The 17,819-nt window shown below is 41.3% G+C and overlaps 1 protein-coding gene and 1 non-coding gene across 8 annotated transcripts in view; both read right to left on the bottom strand.

Moving 5' to 3' along the window:
- NR5A2 (nuclear receptor subfamily 5 group A member 2) overlaps positions 1–17,819 on the bottom strand; it is a 150,232-nt gene that overhangs the window by 112,248 nt on the left and 20,165 nt on the right. For all 7 annotated transcript variants that reach the window (XM_054453924.2, XM_054453913.2, XM_054453953.2 and 4 more), the window contains one exon: positions 16,826–17,472. In XM_054453924.2, the coding sequence (XP_054309899.1) occupies positions 16,826–17,472 (647 nt within the window). The remainder of the gene's footprint in view (positions 1–16,825; positions 17,473–17,819) is intronic.
- Positions 11,436–11,540, bottom strand: LOC129023404 (U6 spliceosomal RNA). Its single transcript, XR_008496794.1, has one exon. It is a non-coding gene; the product is annotated as a U6 spliceosomal RNA (small nuclear RNA).

Consider the following 17,819-nt stretch of genomic DNA (forward strand, 5'->3'; position numbering starts at 1 on the left):
TCTGGTGTAGAATTTGGGAATATGTAATTTTAAAAAGCTAGTGTGGAATCACTTTAGGCACACTGGGCTAGATTGCCCCCTCGATGTGTGCATATACTGGAAGGATGATTTGGTGTCATTAAAATAATAACTATGAAATAATCAGCAATAAATCAGTTCAAGGTTAAAAAGAAAAACTTGGCTGGGTATGGTGGCTCATGCCTGTAATCCCAACATTTTGGGAGGCCGAGGCGGTGGATCACCTGAGGTCAGGAGTTAGAGACCAGCCTGGCTAACATGGTGAAACCCTGTCTCTACTAAAAATACAAAAGTTAACTGGGCGTGGTGGTGCACACCTGTAGTCCCAGCTTCTCAGGAAGCTGAGGCTGGAGAATCGCTTGAACCCAGGCAGAGGTTGCAGTGAGCCAAGATCACACCACTGCACTCCAGCCTGGGTGACAGAGTGAGACTCCGTCTCAAAAAAAAAAAAAAAAAAAAAATTAAAATTAAAAAAGAGAAAGAAAAAGAAAACTTTCTGGTCAAAAAGAATGTTATACTGAAGAAATCTGAAGGCTGGGCATGGTGGCTCAAGCCTGTAACCCCAACACTTTGGGAGGCTGAGGCAGAAGAATTGCTTGAGCCTAGGAGTTTGAGACCAGCCTGGGCAACATAGCTAGGCCCCATATCTACAATACATAAATAAATAATTTTTAAAACATTACATTTGTTTAAATTAAATATGAAACAAGGACCAGGACACCTCAAATACATACATGTCATCAATAACCAAAATTTACCTAGAGGAAAAAGGTCTGTTGGAGACAATAACAAAAATAACTAAGCACATAAAAGATACAAACTCCTTTAGTACAAGTTTAGATAGTAAATTAAAAACAAAACAATATTTAAATGCACTTTAAGCTAAATGCTGGCAATTAAGGGAAATCCTATACCAGGACCGAAATCATGATATTACGTGGCAGGCATATGTCCCTGGTACATTTTCAATCCTTCTGGTCCCCCGATGCTTAAGTTTTTCCAGTGGCTCCCCTTTGCCTTGAATAAAATCCATATTAGAACCGTATATATAAATGACCTGCTCACCTGTCCAGCTTTACCCCTTGCCCCTTCCCTATCCTTGACCTTCCAGCCATAGGAATTACTTGAAGTTTCCAAGAAGTGCAATGCCAATGCCTCTGTATTTTTACACGAGCTGTTCTCTCCTAGTGATGCTTCCCTGAACCCTCCCTCACTCCCACCTTGTTGTCTACGGGAGTTAAGTTGTCCTTTCCAGTTCAAACATAATCTTAAACATTGGTGTAAACATAGCTGGGGTTATTAGTGTGCTGTCATAACCAAGTACTTGCACAAGATTTCAGGGTCAGAGTTTGCCATTGTGTTTAGCGCTGCATCAATGTCAGGAGGGGTTCTACTTTAATTGAGAAAACTGCCGTGGAGACTTAACTTGTAAAGTGAAGACGGCTCTCGTCTTTTTTTTTTTTTTTTTTTTGAGATGGAGTCTCGCTCTGTCACCCAGGCTGGAGTGTGATGGTGCGATCTTGGCTCACTGTAACCTCCACCTCCCAGGTTCAAGCAATTCTCCTGCGTCAGACTCCTGAGTTGCTGGGATTACAGGCATGAGCCACCATACCCAGCTACTTTGTGTATTTTTAGTAGAGACGGGGTTTTGCCATGTTGGCCAGGCTGGTCTTGAACTCCTGACCTCAGGTGATCCTCCTGCCTCAGCCTCCCAAAATGCTGGGATTACAGCACTTGCTTCTGTCATATCTCCAGCAATTTAGCATAAGGATTGACACACAGTACAAATTTGATAAATGTTTGATGAATGTGTGAGTGAATAAATGAATATGTGAATAAAATTTGAAGCTGGTCTGATCCTAGGTCAGGACTACCCATTTATGGCTGAAATGTTTTAGAGGCAGCTTTGAGAGTGTGATTCAACAATAAAGAAAAATACTACACCCCAGTAAAATGCAGGTGTAATGTGTTTTGATCCTGTCAAAAGCTAAAAATCTCAGTTGGACCCTTCTAAATATGACTGAAATGAAGTTATGTTTACTAGATTATAACACTTCATTGATAAAATCATAAAAGCAATTCTCAATGGTCAAATAAAACTCCTTCAGTAACACTCATAAACAGGAATACCCACAGATGAGTGCAATATAGTAATGCTTTTAGGCCAGGCGCGGTGGCTCACACCTGTAATTACAGCACTTTGGGAGGCCAAGGTGGGTGGATCACGAGGTCAGGAGTTCGAGACCAGCCTGACCAACATGGTGAAACCCCGTCTCTACTAAAAATACAAAAATTAGGCCGGGTGTGGTGGCTCACATCTGTAATCCCAGCACTTTGGGAGGCTGAGGCAGGCGGATCATGAGGTCAGGAGCTCAAGACCAGCCTGACCAACATGGTGAAACACTATCTCCACTAAAAAAACAAAACTTAGCTGGGCATGGTGGCATGCACCTGTAATCCCAGCTACTGGGGAGGCTGAGGCAGGGGAATTGCTTGAACCCAGGAGGCAGGGGTTGCAGTGAGCCGAGATCACGACACTGCACTCCAGCCTGGGTGACAGAACGAGACTCCATCTCAAAAAAAAAAAAAAAAACGCAAAAGTGAACCAGGGCCATTGTTTACACTGCAGATATCTGATGTTACTTGAACCAAGTGTTAATAAAAATATTGCTGTTATTGTACTCAGGTGTCTTCCCCCCACCTTAATTTATGTGCCAAACAGATCCATAATTTTTTTCTCCAAAGCTGGAGCAAGAATCAATTAAAGTACATAATAATGTGTTAACTAGCTAATACAGCAGTTAACATTAAGGGGCATTTCAAGCCTCTGAGTTTTTAGCAGTAGAGCTTTTCTTTCATTTGCTCTGTAAGATCTATAATTGAAAGAATACCATGAGAGATGCCTTTCATCAGCTCCGCGAGTTACATTTCCTGCTTTGATAACTGTACAAGGAAAATCTAAGGCACTTCAAGCTCCCCAATTACGTTTGATTAGCTAGTCAAAATAATATAACAGCTTTTCATCACCCAAAGGAAAACTTTTGAAGAATTCTGTTGCCAACACTTCTGCACAAACACTAATCTATATCATTATTTTATAAGGGGAAATGTAATATTTAGTAAGTTTTTAAAAAATTAGGCAACAAGTAAAGCCTCTTATTCATCACAACTTTAGATCAAAAAGGCACACAACTGTGATGGTAAGATGTGTGGTAAAGAAGCATTTGTAGCAGTTTCAGAGTCCACAGGATACAGTGATCAAAATGAAACAACAGCCCTTAGAATGAGCCAACATTTCAGAGAATGTGTGTGAAAACAGGATATGCACTCAAAACACTGTGATGCACACAGACACAGATACACACACACACACACAAAATCTGCCAGGGAGAATTATTTGGGACCCAGAATTTGTGCATGCAGGTAATTGTTTTTAGCAAACGAATATGAGTGTGCCTATATGAAAATAAGGAACACTAATTAAGGAGTCATTTAAAACATTATTCTAGGAATTTTCAGGTTATTGACAATATCTATGGAATGTTGCTTAAAAGTAAAGCAAAGATGTCTACATATTGCCTTTACCATTGAGAAATCTGTATCCGTCCTTTATGTCTTGAGCACATTAATTCAACATGTATCCAGTGTCTACCATGGGTCATTCCCATAAAAATATGTTTTTAATTTAAATGAAGTAATTATCCTGCTTTCTCAGGTAAAACATGCTATAAACAGGGCATTTAGACATGTGACAGTCAATTCATAGGAGGTGGTTCTGTTATAGAATTTAATAACAAACACTACTAGACCATTGATGAAAGGCCAGTTACATCCGTGCTCCCAAAAATGAAAGACAGAGACCAGGACCTTAAGATCTCAGGTTGCATTTCACCTTTGCGAGGTTCTTACTGCACAATAAAGGACAGACTTTAGACCTATTGGCCAATTATTCCATCTGTCATGTAAAGAAATGGTATTCTTACAGAATTAGAAGTTGGATCAAGTTTGGTTGTAAAGTTAATACTGGGTCGGGCGCGGTGGCTCACACCTGTAATCCCAGCACTTTGGGAGGCAGAGGTGGGTGGATCACCTGAGGTCGGGAGTTCAAGACCACCCTGACCAATATGGAGAAACCTTGTCTCTACTAAAAATACAAAATTAGCCAGGCATGGTGGTACACGCCTGTAATTCCAGCTACTTTGGAGGCTGAAGCAGGAGAATCACTTGAACCCGGGAGGCAGAGGTTGCAGTGAGCCAAGATCGTGCCATTATACTCCAGCCTGGGCAACAAGAGCAAAACTCTGTCTCCAAAAAAAAAAAAAAAGTTAATCCCGAATGTTGTGCACTCTGAGTGACACTGACATTTCCAAATATTCAAAATAATGTGGTTTTCTGTTAGTTTTCTGAGAGAAATGATCAGGCAGCATTTCAACAAGTCCTGGGTACTTCAGACTCAATTTTTTTTTTTTTTTTTGAGATGGAGTTTTGCTCTGTTGGCCAGGCTAGAGGGCAGTGGCGCAATCTTGGCTCACTGCAACCTCCGCCTCCTGGGTTCAACCAATTCTCCTGCCTCAACCTCCTGAGTAGCTGGGATTACAGGTGCCCACTGCCATGCCAGGCTAATTCTTGTATTTTTTTTTTTTTTAGTAGAGACGGGGTTTCACCATCTTGGCCAGGATGGTCTCGAACTCCTGACCTCGTGATCCACCTGCCTCAGCCTCCCAAAGTGTTGGAATTACAGGCATGAGCCATTGCACCCGGCCCAGACTTAGTTATTCTTGTCAAAGCTTTTGGCTATTCCTTCCCAGGACACAATACGTGAAGAATTCATAGAAATTGTCCTGGTAGGTCAAGAACATAGCATGTGAAAATTATTTCCAAGGAGGAAGTTAAAGGTGAGGAAGACACTAGTGACCATCTGTGGGACTGTGTGGAGACATGGTTAAAAGACTGAAGTAGAACAGCCTTGTCATGGACAGAAACCGTTACACCTATTTGAAAAGCAGGGATTTTCAAATTGCTTTTGCATTGACTTCGTGGGATCCATGCATACTCACCTTGCTAAGCCTGCAGCCTCAGTAACCTCTCCTGCCCATACCCATCCAAGCTGAGCAGCTGCTCCCTCTGCACCCACCCTTGGAAAATGCCACTGTGTGGAAGTCACCTGGCACAGTGGAAGGACAGATAGAAATCCTATTATCATTAACTGCAGCCCATCTCTGGGGTCTATTTAACTGTTTCTCTTGCCTGCTCCACCCATTCTCAGACTTGCAGGGAATGAGTTGCCTTCCTTGCTCAACCACATTTCACCTGAAGGGTAAATGAAGATGCAGCTGAGGACAAGGTAATGCCTAAGGGTGCTTCCTGAGGTATAAGAAGGAAAGGAAAAAAAGTTAATGAAGAAAAGAAAAAGCAAATTGGGACAGAAGAAAAGTGGACAAGGAGGAGAGAGGAGAAGATAAAGAAAATGATGTGCAAGGTTATTGTCCCCCATGGAGCCAGCCAGGGCACCCATGCCACTGGCTGCCTGATTTTAGCCTACTGTATGGAGAGGAGACAGGTGTAGAGGGGAGTTAAGTTTTAAGTATCAGATATTCAAGAAACACCTAACTGCTGGGTTAGGTGACGTGGTTTATGTCATTTTTGTTGTTCTTGGCTGTGGGTAGTTTTCTTGGGTTAGAGCTTAATGTCTTTAACGTGAAGAATAGTTTAAATGGCCAATTTCCATGGAGCCATTCTGCAAATGGCTCAAAGATTTGTATGATCTACTTCCCAAGCTGTAGAAGAATAGGTCAGAGCAAAATCATTCTTTATTTATCCTGGAAAATAAAAAAGATCTATTTTACCTTATAGGTTCAGAGGGCAAAGTCCTTCAAAAGTGTTTTGAGGGATGTCACATATGAGTCATGTTTTCTGTGTGTGTGTGTTTTTTTAACTCATTCTGTGACTTTGTATGACAGTGTGCAGACAGGGGACCGAGGGCTCAGGCTTAGTGGGCTCTACCTCCCCAACACTGAGGAAGTAACACTGGCAGCCTTTCCATAAGATCTGTGAGCAATCTGTGTGCCTGCTGGGAAAGCATAAGTACTGGAATAAGCAGGGACCCTAATTATTCTCAGCAAACAAGCATGTGGCTACTTCTAGGCAGACAAGCTGACAAAATTGCTTCTACCGATTGTTCAGTAGGAACCAGTGCTGAGCAGTGGGAGGCTGGAGGAGATAAGGTAAGCCTACCCAGGTATTCACAAGCTGGGAAGGACCACACTGCTAATGCATACCTGACTGCCTCATTCTGTGCCTCTCCAACTATATATAGCCTGGTTTTGCAAAATGAGGCTTAAGTCTCTGCAACCAACAACAAGACCCTGTTCCTGTTCTGATGGGGACATACTGAATTATTTTGTCTTCAGTTTCCTATGATGGTCTCCACTAATTATTATTATTATTATTATTTTTAAGACAAAGTCTCACTCTGCCACCCAAGCTGGAGTGCAGTAGTGCGATCTCGGCTTACTGCAACCTCTGCCTCCTGAGGTCAAGTGATTCTCCTGCCTCAGCCTCCCAAGTAGCTGGGATTATAGGCAAGTGCTACCACGCCGGGCTAATTTTCATAATTTTTGTAGAGAAGGGGCTTCACCATGTTGGCCAGGCTGGTCTCGAACTCCTGACCTCAGGTGATCCTCCCACCTCGGCCTCCTAAAGTGCTGGGATCACAGGCATGAGCCACCACACTTGTCTGGGCCTCCTCTAATTTAAAAAACAAAAACAAAAACAAAAAAACCCAGCCTGGTGCGGTGGTTCATGCTTGTAATCCCAGCACTTTGGGAGGCCGAGGCAGGTGGATCACCTGAGGTCAAGAGTTTGAGACCAGCCTGGCCAATGTGGTGAAACCCCGTCTCTACTAAAAATACAAAAATTAGCAGGGCGTGGTGGCGTGTGCCTGATCTCAGCTACTTGGGAGGTTGAAGCAGTAGAATCGCTTGAACCCGGGAGGCAGAGGCTGCAGTGAGCCAAGATCGCGACACTGCATTCCAGCCCCGGCAACAGAGTGAGATTCTGTCTCAAAAACAAACGCAAAAACAAAAAAAAAAACAAAAAACCAACATAACAAATGTATGTATCTTTGGGTAAACTTATGAAAAACCACTCTCTTCAGTAAAAATAATACAAGTCCTTTAAGACCTGTTGGAATATGGTAAAGAGGCAAGCATATTGATAATGGCAATTATCAATTATAAAGTACTTTAAATATCCTGCTCTTGCAGGTAAAACATGCTGTAAACAGGGCTTTTAGACAGGTGATAGTCAATTCATAGGAGATGGTTCTGTTGTAGGCTTTAAAAAACAACACTACTGAACCATTGACGAAAGGCCAGTTACATCCATGCTCCCAAAATGAAAGACAGAGACCAGGACCAAAAAAATGTATATGGAAGTTCTTTGTGAACAGTAAAGTACTTTACTGAAAGTACAATTTGGCTGAGCATGGTGGCTTACATCTGTAATCCCAGCACTTTGGGAGGCCAAGGCGGGTGGATCATCTGAGGTCAGGAGTTTGAGACCAGCCTGGCTGACAGGGTGAAACCTCGTTTCTACTACTAATACAAAAATTAGCTAGGCATGGTGGCACATGCCTGTAACCCCAGCTACTCGGGAGGCTGAGGCAGGAGAATTGCTGGAACCCAGGAGGCGGAGGTTGCAGTGAGCCAAGATTGTACCATTGCACCCCAGCCCCGGCAACAAGAGTGAAACTCCGTCTCAAAAAAAGAAAAAAGGGGGAAAAAGAAAGTACAATTACGGCCAGGCGCAGTGGCTCATGCCCATAATCCCAGCACTTTGGGAGGCCGAGGCAGGCAGATCACCCCGAGGTCAGGAGTTTCGAGACCAGCTTGGCCAACCCCATCTCTACTAAAAATACAAATATTAGATGGGTGTTGTGGTGCACGCCTGTAATCTCAGCTACTCGGGAGGCTGAGGCAGGCGAATCACTTGAATGCAGGAGGCGGAGGTTGCTGTGAGCCAAGATCGTGCCACTGCACTCCAGCCTGGGCGACAGAGTGAGACCCTGTCTCAAAAAAAAAAAAAATTGATTTAGCAAACTTTTACTAATCAATTAACTTGACATCTCTATGAGTTATTATGACTGACGGATGCATCCTTTACAGAGAACACGTTATACGAGAGCGATGGTCTTTTGCTCCCACTCTGACCAAATGACCATACACTGCGCTCACATCACTGGCCTGTCCTAAAGATCAAACTAGAAAAAGGCCTGAAAGCACCTAGCACTAGAGTAGGTACTTAGTGGGTACCCAAGAAAAGTTACTTCTCTTCTCCCTTACCATATGACCTTGAGCAGAGCAAGGAAAATGTTCACGTCTGTACCATTTTCCAACAGGTCTTAAAGGACTTGTATTACTGAAGAGAATGGTTTTTCAGAAATTGACCCAAAGATATGTAAATTCATTATGTTTTCTTTTGTGTAATTAGAGAAGGTCATCGTAGGAAACTGAATACAAAATAATTCAGTACATCCTCATCAGAACAGGAACAAGGGCTTGCTCTTGGCTGCCAAGGCTTAAACCTCAGTTTGCAAAACTAGGCTATATCGAACTGGAGGAGTACAGAATGAGGCAGTCAGCTATGCAGTAGCAGGGTGGTCCTACTCTCACTATTCAGATTCAGACACCTGACGATGGCCAAGCTAGTTAAACATGGATTTCTTGGGTGTGCCTCGCTATTCTCATGTTCTCCCCACGGTTCCAGTAGGTAACATACAGGTTAATACGAACAGGAAGCTCATAAGACATGTGAACAAGCAGACCCAGTGTGAAGTTATGATCATCACTACTCTCTTACCAAATATCCCAGCGCCCCATGGAGGATATGTTTCCATGGAAACTGTTAGTGCTCAACTATGCTGAAACCATAAGTTTCAGGATGCTTAGACTGAGTTTACAGTTTGTAAATGTATATTCAACGAATAAAGCAAATTTACTTCTTTCTAAAAGTAACAAAAAAAAACTATAAGGACAAAAACAGATCAGGATTGGCAGGGACTGGTGTGGGGAGAGGAGCTTATTACAACAGGACACAAGAGAATTTTAAAGTGTGAAAGAGCTGTTTTATTATTTGTACATTAAAAACAGTAAATTTTAGGGAGAGTAAATTTTATCTTAGTAGAAGTAACTAATGCATGGGAGTTTTGAGGTGACTGGTGTAATTTCAAGATATCCCAGTAAAGAACAATACACATCCCCACAGTAAGTGGGCATGTTCCACTGCCCCACAGTGAGTTGGCCATAGCACAAACAGGCATTGACTGAGAAGAGCTGATTCTTTCAGTGAATTGTGAGCAAGAAGAAAGCTCAGAAGAAAGCAAGAAGATAATGACTTTCTGAGTCTACAACAGACACATGCAATATACGTATATAAGCAAGAAAGGCTGAAATAACATAAATTCTCATCCAACACTATCAGCCACACCAAAGCCTTCTGTTTCAGGTCTGCTTGGAAAAAGATATAAAAGCAGATGCTTAACACCTGAAGAGACCTTAGAGACCATGAATCAAACCTGCTGATTCCAACATTCTCTCCAAATTCACAAAGACAGAACACTTTCATATCTACCTTCAGGGGAAGAAAAACCAGTTTTATCATTTCCTTGTAAACCTATGCAGGTTCAATTTATTTCATTCTGGCAACTTTGTGATGAGTATGAGAACTGGCAATAGATGGCTTAATGTGCCTTGAGATCAAATTTTGATTGGAAAATTTTCATTGAAAAATTTGACTGAAAAACAAACTTTAATGTTTATTTTCTTTTTGTCATCCTTGTGCTTCCCAGATTAGCTACTTTGCATCCAGAGAAGTGAAAACAAAGGTAAGTAAAATGGCTATTGCTCTGTGACATCACATGGCAATGAGGAGTGCTGGTGTTGGACCCATGATTCCTGACCCCAACTCTCAGAAGGCAAAGGACAGCCATATGGCAAGTAAATGTGGTAGACACCGAGCAAGATCCTCTCTCTCAGTTTCTCTTTCTCTCCCATAGAAAAGTAGGGCAGGCCGGGCACAGTGGTTCACGCCTGTAAACTTTGGGATGCCGAGGCAAGTGGATCACCTGAGGTCAGGAGTTCGGGACCAGCCTGACCAACATGGAGAAACCCCATCTCTACTAAAAAATACAAAAATAAGCCAGGCGTGGTGGCAGGCGCTATAATCCCAGCTACTCGGGAGGCTGAGGCAGGAGAATCACTTGAACCTGGGAGGCGGAGGTTGCAGTGAGCTGAGATCGCACCATTGCACTCCAGCCTGGGCAACAGGAGTGAAACTCTGTCACAAAAAAAAAAAAAAAAAGAAGAAGAAGAAGTAGGGCTGCCAGGCACAGTGGGTTACGCCTGTAATTCCAGCATTTTGGGAGGCCAAGGTGGGAGGATTGCTTGAACCCAGGAGTTCCAGACCAGCCTGGGCAACATCGCAAGATCCCATCTCCACAAAAAATAAAAAATTAGCTAGCATGGTTGCATGCGCCTGTGGTTCCAGCTATTTGGGAAGCTAAAGTGGAAAGATGGCTTGAGGCCACAAGGTCAAGGCTGTGGTGAGCTATGATCATGCCACTGCACTCCAGCCTGGGCAACAGAGAGAGACCCTGTCTTTAAAAAAAAAAAAAAAAGTAGGACTAAGTAAATTTACTAAAGAATATAGCTTAAAATTGGGGCAGATTCAATAAAGCCTAAGATTATAGGCCTGTATTGGGAAAGGTAACTGTGATTTAGGAAAAAGGATCTAGAATGTTAAAAATAAATAAATAACGCTGCTCAGATAGCTTCCATAATGGGCTAGAGAAAAAAAAAGGTTTGCTCCTCCCCTTGTGCCCTCGCTTTAGATAAAGCTATACTTAAAAACCAACTTCAGCATGGCTAAATTCCTTTGGCACAAACTCCCTGAGTCTCTGTAGACCTATTTTCCACAGAAATGCTAGTTGGGAGTTTCAGTCAGGATTAATTCAGATTTTTTTTTAATACGTACATGTATCAGAATCATTCATCGAGGGGAAGTTCTTATACATCCATTCCCAGAATTCTCTTAAGACATCTGGTCTCATTAGAAGATCAAATAGATCCTCCAGATTCATTAGTTGTTTAACAAAGTGGGAATTATTTTCTCACTGCTCTTGTGTTTGTGAGATATTCAAGACACAGGTGAAAAAAAAAAAAACTGAAAAAAAAAAAGCCAATCTTCTTGACTCACAAGGACAGCACTTTCAGCAGAATACAAAAGTCTCGAATTAGCTCTTAATTTCTAAAAACACAAGGAAACAGTCAAGAGCATAGGTCACTTAACAGATTTGGTTTAAAGATCAGAAAATTTTATAATTAGTGGCTCACCTATCACCCGGTTACAATCCTATGTTTTTTTTTATGGACAGTTTCATGAATGCGTGTGTCATCTTTGTGCAGGAGGTCATGCTAATCTCTGTATCTTTCCAATTTTATTGTATATGCCGCCAAAGTGAGCGCCCTGCATTCTCTTTCTGCTATCTCGACAAGCATACGTAACAAGAAACCCATACTGAACACGCCCAGCTTCTAGGAGAGCACAGGATATAATTGTGTTTGGCCGCTTTAACTGCAGAGCACAGCCCATATGCTGTCACTGAACCAGATTCTCCCGGAGAGTAAACTAACCGCAGAGGGCAGGGCACCAGAGAATGCTTCAGAAACTCTTTCAAGGCCCAGAAGTGCTGAATCCACTGTACTGAATGATACCCCAGTGGCCTGAAAGAATTATTGTAGCTTTTTAAAGTGACTCATTCACTCCCAGGGGGTCATCTGGACTCAGGGAAAATCTGTCTCACTGATGATTAGTGATTTGGTAATTGGATGGTAGTGATGGGCTTCTGATAACCTAGAGATTTGCTTTAGCTTCACTGGCAAAGGACTGTTTTTTTTTTGGAGTCAAAGGTTACACTGCCTCTTTATATGTGTGTGTGTGTGTATGTGTGTGTGTGTGTGCGCACGCTGGGGGGATGAGGGAATGCGTACAAGAGGACTGCTTCTTTGAACCTGAATCTACCAGTCCCAGTTCTGCCATTCAGTAGCTGGATAATCTTGGGCAGATTACATTCCCTTCTGCCTCAGTTTCTTCATATGTAAAAAGAGGTAGGGTCAAATGATCTCAGTGATCTCTTCTAGCTCTGAAAAACCTTGTGATTTCTAGGCAATTAGTATCTTTTGATGCACATCTGCTGTTGCAAAAGCTACAAGTTTCAGAGTATTAATTTCATCTTTCTCAAGCCATTATTTTGGATGAAGACCAGAATTGTCCTTTAAGAGTGTGTTAAAAAAACAAAGCAGCTCGCTTATATGTGTCCTCTAGCCCTTTTCCCTTTCATCTCCCAGCTCTGAAATTCCATGGTTTCTATGAAAGTTGGGGAGTTGTAATTTCTTCTTTTTCATTCCAATCTTTTGAATGAAAACCAGAATACCTTTTTTTGCACCTTGTAGATGTATAGAAAAACAAAACAACCTACCAAATTTCCTGGCCCTTCTGTTCCCTTAACTAGTAAACAAATGAAATTCTTTTTCCTACATGGTAGGGTGTAATTTGTCCTGAGAGAGTGAGCAAGAGGTAGGCCGGGCGCGGTGGCTCTATACCTATAATCCCAGCACTTTGGGAGGCCGAGGCGGGCGGATCACAAGGTCAGGAGATCAAGACCATCCTGGCTAACACGGTGAAACACCGTCTCTACCAAAAATACAAAAAATTAGCCGGGCGTGGTGGCGGGCGCCTGTAGTCCCAGCTACTCAGGAGGCTGAAGCAAGAGAATGGCATGAACCCGAGAGGTGGAGCTTGCAATGAGCCGAGATCGCACCACTGCACTCCAGCCTGGGCGACAGAGCAAGACTCCATCTCAAAAAAAAAAAAAAAAAAGAGAGAGAGAGAGAGTGAGCAAGAGGTCATTTCAAAATTGCCTAATTAGGAGCAAATATGTGATTTTTCATCTTTGGGTTTTAGAGGTATAAAAAATCTGTCCAATAAGTATATCACTTGATAGGTAATTTGCTGTGAAGTTACCAAGAAAAGGACAGATATTTAATGAATAAAACAGGCACAATGGCTCCTGTCTGTAATCCCAGCACTTTAGGAGGCCCAGGCAGGAAGATTGCTTGAGCCTAGGAGTTTGAGACTAGCCTGGGCAGCAGAGTGAGCCTGTCTCTACAAAAATAATTAAAATCAAATTGAATAAAAAAGAGCATTTATCTTCCCAAATAATATTTTAAAATTCCAACCTTTACAGAAAGATAGGGTGGGGACTCAGGCTATAGGTTTCAAGGATGTCTTATAGGCCATGCCAGGAGGAAGACACATTTTTCCGGAGTTATTATCCTTAATCGTAGCAGGTAGGCAATGCCAATGGATGGCCAATAAAACCTCCTCTAGAGCAGTAAGGTTTCCTGAATTGCAGGTCATGCCTCATTAATGGGCCGTGAAATCAATTTAGTGAGTCATGACCAGAATTTTTTTAAAAACAAAATAAATTAGACTAAAGTAGAATAGATAGAAAATATCACAGTGCATGGCTTGTAGGTTATGTACTATCTGGTGAAACTTTGGTTTAGTTGTGTGTATTTGTTTGTGTGTTTGTGCATCTGTGTGTGTGCGTCCATGTGATGTGTTTGGTACACTATGTCTCGCCGTAAAATACATTTCCTACTGCGGGTCATGATTAAAAATATTGAAAGCCACAGCCCTAGAGATGTCTCAATCCTGGCTTCAAATGAGTTGGTTTGCTTTCTGACAAAGTAAATTTATAAACGAAAGGAAAAGGAATTCTTCCAAATGTCAATAGTCACCTCCCAACTCTCTACAGAAATTATCCTTCAGTTTTTCTGAATTCTACTCTTTGTTCACTGAAAAATACTTGAATCACTCCTGGTCAATGTAAGCCCAAGACAAACTGTGAAGTGGGTCAAAATTATCTTTCTCTTCTGGGAACATCTCCCACCTCTTGTAGATGACCCTCGTGTTTGTACTTTTTTCCCTTTTCCTTTTTTCGTATTCTATGAAAGACTGGTAAATGCATTAAACAACACCATAATTGATTGAAAAAATGCTTTTATATGCCCCATTCTCAAAGATATTTATGTTTTAGCCAAATATTTAACCTCATGCTATATAAAGAAGCTCACTGTAAAATTTATCCGCAGAGGAGGGAAAAGAGAGGAATAGTGGAAAAAGCAAATTTTCCCAGCCCTCTTAATTCCTTACAGCCGCTAGCTGTATTTACTTCATAATGTTTCCTTTTTTACACGAAAATAATATGCATTATTTCTTTCCTTGTTGATTCGTAAAATATATTTTTATTCTCTGCGGCTGTCTTTATTTTTTAAAATAATTATTTATGAAACTGTCTTATTATAAACTCTGAGAGGAAACATGTTGTTTTATTCAACATTGTATTTACCTTATACACAACTTACCACTTGGCCAATTTTAGGTCCTTAATTAGTACTGATTAATAACTGTTAATTATAATACAATCATACTACTCTATAACACATGTAATAGTTTTTGCCAATGTTAAAGTAAGAGACTATAATTGCATGTTTTTGATCCTAAATATAAAAATTATGTAGATTCTGCACATTTTTCATAAAACAACAGTGATAATATCATTTATTTAATTTACTTATTTATTTTTGAGATGGAGTTTCGCTCTTGTCACCCAGGCTGGAGTGCAATGGCAAGATCTCGGCTCATCGCAACCTCCGCCTCCCAGGTTCAAGCAATTCTCCTGTCTCAGCCTCCCTAGTAGCTGGGATTACAGGCATGTGCCACCACACCCAGCTAATTTTTTTGTATTTTTAGTAGAGACAGGGTTTCTCCATATTGGTCAGGCTGGTCTCGTACTCCTGACCTCAGGTGATCCGCCCGCCTTGGCCTCCCAAAGTGCTGGGATTACAGGCATGAGCCACTGCACCTGGCCCCAATAATAACAATTTGAAACAGCACCATACTTTATTGAGTACGTAGTATATGCCAGACTCCCAGTACTGGGTGCTTTATCTGCATATTCTCATTTTCCTTTGAAAACCTCCTCAATATAAATAGTTACATCTGTGCTCCCAATACTCCTCCACAAACACCACATATGCAAGTTACACATGAGAAAAACCAAGGCTCAGAGAGTCTAACAACCTGCCTATGAAGACATAATTATTAAGCGGTGAAGATAGAGTTCAGATCAAGTTCATTTGATTGTAAAAAGTCTGTGTTTTCCTCATTTTTACGTTACTTAACCTTTCGACGGTATCTAAAATTATCATTTTAATTTTCATTTTCAAATACTTTACCTGTTCTATTAAGGACACAGTTTTGAATGTAAGACTATCAGGAAAGTGTTTGCATGGTTTGTTTTTTCATGAAAAATGTTCTGATTATCATAGAGTGGTTACAGACCCTAACACATACTCGGAAAATATCTGGCCTAATTGTGCTAACGCAGTGCATTCTGCTTGCCCTTTGCAGCTTGAGATATCCTTCAGCCATTTTTAAGTGTAGCAATAAAGGACATGGAAATAAAGAGCTAGATGTGTCCACAGTCTTAACAGCGTGCTGATGGAATTTTATCAACTTATTTAGGTCTGTTCAGGTAACTTTTATGCTTCCATGTACAAAGAACAATGCTTAATGTAGACTGCTATGAAAGCATTATTTTTCATTTGCATGTGGCTTCCACATTCCCCAGACCATCTACTTACACAGACGATTTTTAACAGTAACTCTTAAAATTAAAAGTCGGCTTTGCATTTTCCTTCTCTCAGAAATTTTACAATCAGTCTCCTGTCCTAGGTAATCACAAGTCACAGATATTTAGCAGCCACATCTCTCCCCGTGACAGCAAAAGGAAGAAATTGATTTTGTGACAAAATATACTTGGAAATCAAATTCAAGACTCACTTTTAAAATAGGAATGAAACCACTGACTACCAAATGTGTTTTGGTAGCCCCTCTTAGATTCCAAACTTCTAAATAACTTTCCCACATTAATTCAGACTTAAGTTTCAGGAAATAAAATAATTATGAATTTAAACATAGATTCCTATACAAACAAGTACTATGTTTACAATGTACCAGTCCACTAAAATCAACAAGACATAGATTATGAGAACTACAACCCAAACCAAGTAAACTAGCACTCACCATTTGCCCATTCCCCATCCAATGATAGTAAACATCCTATTGGAATCTGCTCCGAAAACAAAGGCTTTACCAACCTAATGTCAAGGCAAACAGTAGTAAATACCTACTTGATACTACTAACCAGTGGTATCATTTTCATTCCTTAGAGTCTAAACACTACTAAATGTTGGCATTTTTTCCTTCAAAAGAAACCTTCAAGATGACACCATTATAATATAGCTCTTTACTTGGTAATTTTCAAGAAAAATAGTTTACTAGGCGCTATTTCACATTGACTTGAAATGTTTTAAGCCACAAACCATCTGAATTAAAAGGAATACAGATATTCTACTATTTAGGAAAAAAAAAAGCCCGAGTTTCCCATACTTTATGTTAAATGCCATCCCCCCCAAATTAAGAGCTACACAAAATCAAAGCCCCATACAGTTAAGCTGCCATAGTCCTGAAGTCAAGGTAATAAAATTACATCTGCTCTGTAAATCATACAAAGTAGAAAATTAAGGAACATGTACTTTCAGCACCAAGAATGTATTAATTAGGAACACAGTTAGGTCTCTCTTAAAAGGGGTACTGTAAGTTGTAATAGCTGGTGGCATACCTTAAGTTCTCTGAAGAAGATACTACTCCTGGCCCACTCGACAATGGAGAAGAGAGTTTGATCTGCCATTTTGCACATAAGCCCAAAGGTGCTCAGCTTTTCGTGCTTGCTTCGGTTAGCCTGCTCTTGCTGCAAATAGGCCATGATTTTAGCCTGGACTTGAGGCTCATCTGGCTCACACTTCAAAAGTTCCAGTATCAGATGTGGGATGCTTGCTGGAGAGCTCGTCTGGTAACTATCCATATACGAATAGCCCATTATGGACTCGGGTGAGCTGGTATAGGGGTCTGGGTACTCAGACTTGATGGCCCGGCTAGGAAAGTGGCCATATGTTTGGTAACCTTGCAGGCTGCCGTGAGGGGGCATTGTCATGCTAATGGGGGATGTTACAAAGGGACTTCTGTCGTAGTCTGTAGGAGGCAAGGCAGCATGGTTCAGAGGTAGGCCTTTGGAGGCAGAGTGGATGTTTTGAATTGCAGAGGAAATGGTCAGGTCAGAGGGCATAGCTTGGATCACCTGAGACATGGCTTCTAGCTTAAGTCCATTGGCTCGGATGAGGGCTTTTTTCTGTTGCTTCAGGGCCCTGTCTCTCTTGTACATTGGCCCAAACTTATTCCTTCCTCCACGCATTCGGTCGGCCCTTACAGCTGTTGGGGGTGGGGTGGGGGGAAGGAAGGAAAGGTATAAATAAGGTGCAAATTATCAGCATTCTTCAGATATTTAGAAATGTAAATTGACAAGAAGTGGTATGTGTGTGGTTGTTTTCGTTACAATAGCCCACAAAGATTTTCCAAAAAACCATGTCCTCTTTATTTATGAATTCCTTCCTCCAAGTGTGTGTTGTCATCAAAAAAATATTTTGGCCAAATAGGGACATATTAACCCTTTTGTGGACGGAGGAGAGTTCATAATTTTTGTTAGACATAGAAATATTTCACATAGGCGTGGTGCAGTGGCTCACACCTGTAATCCCTGCACTTTGGGAGGCCAAGGC

Source organism: Pongo pygmaeus, chromosome 1 (assembly GCF_028885625.2).
Source record: "Pongo pygmaeus isolate AG05252 chromosome 1, NHGRI_mPonPyg2-v2.0_pri, whole genome shotgun sequence".
Taxonomy (NCBI): domain Eukaryota; kingdom Metazoa; phylum Chordata; class Mammalia; order Primates; family Hominidae; genus Pongo; species Pongo pygmaeus.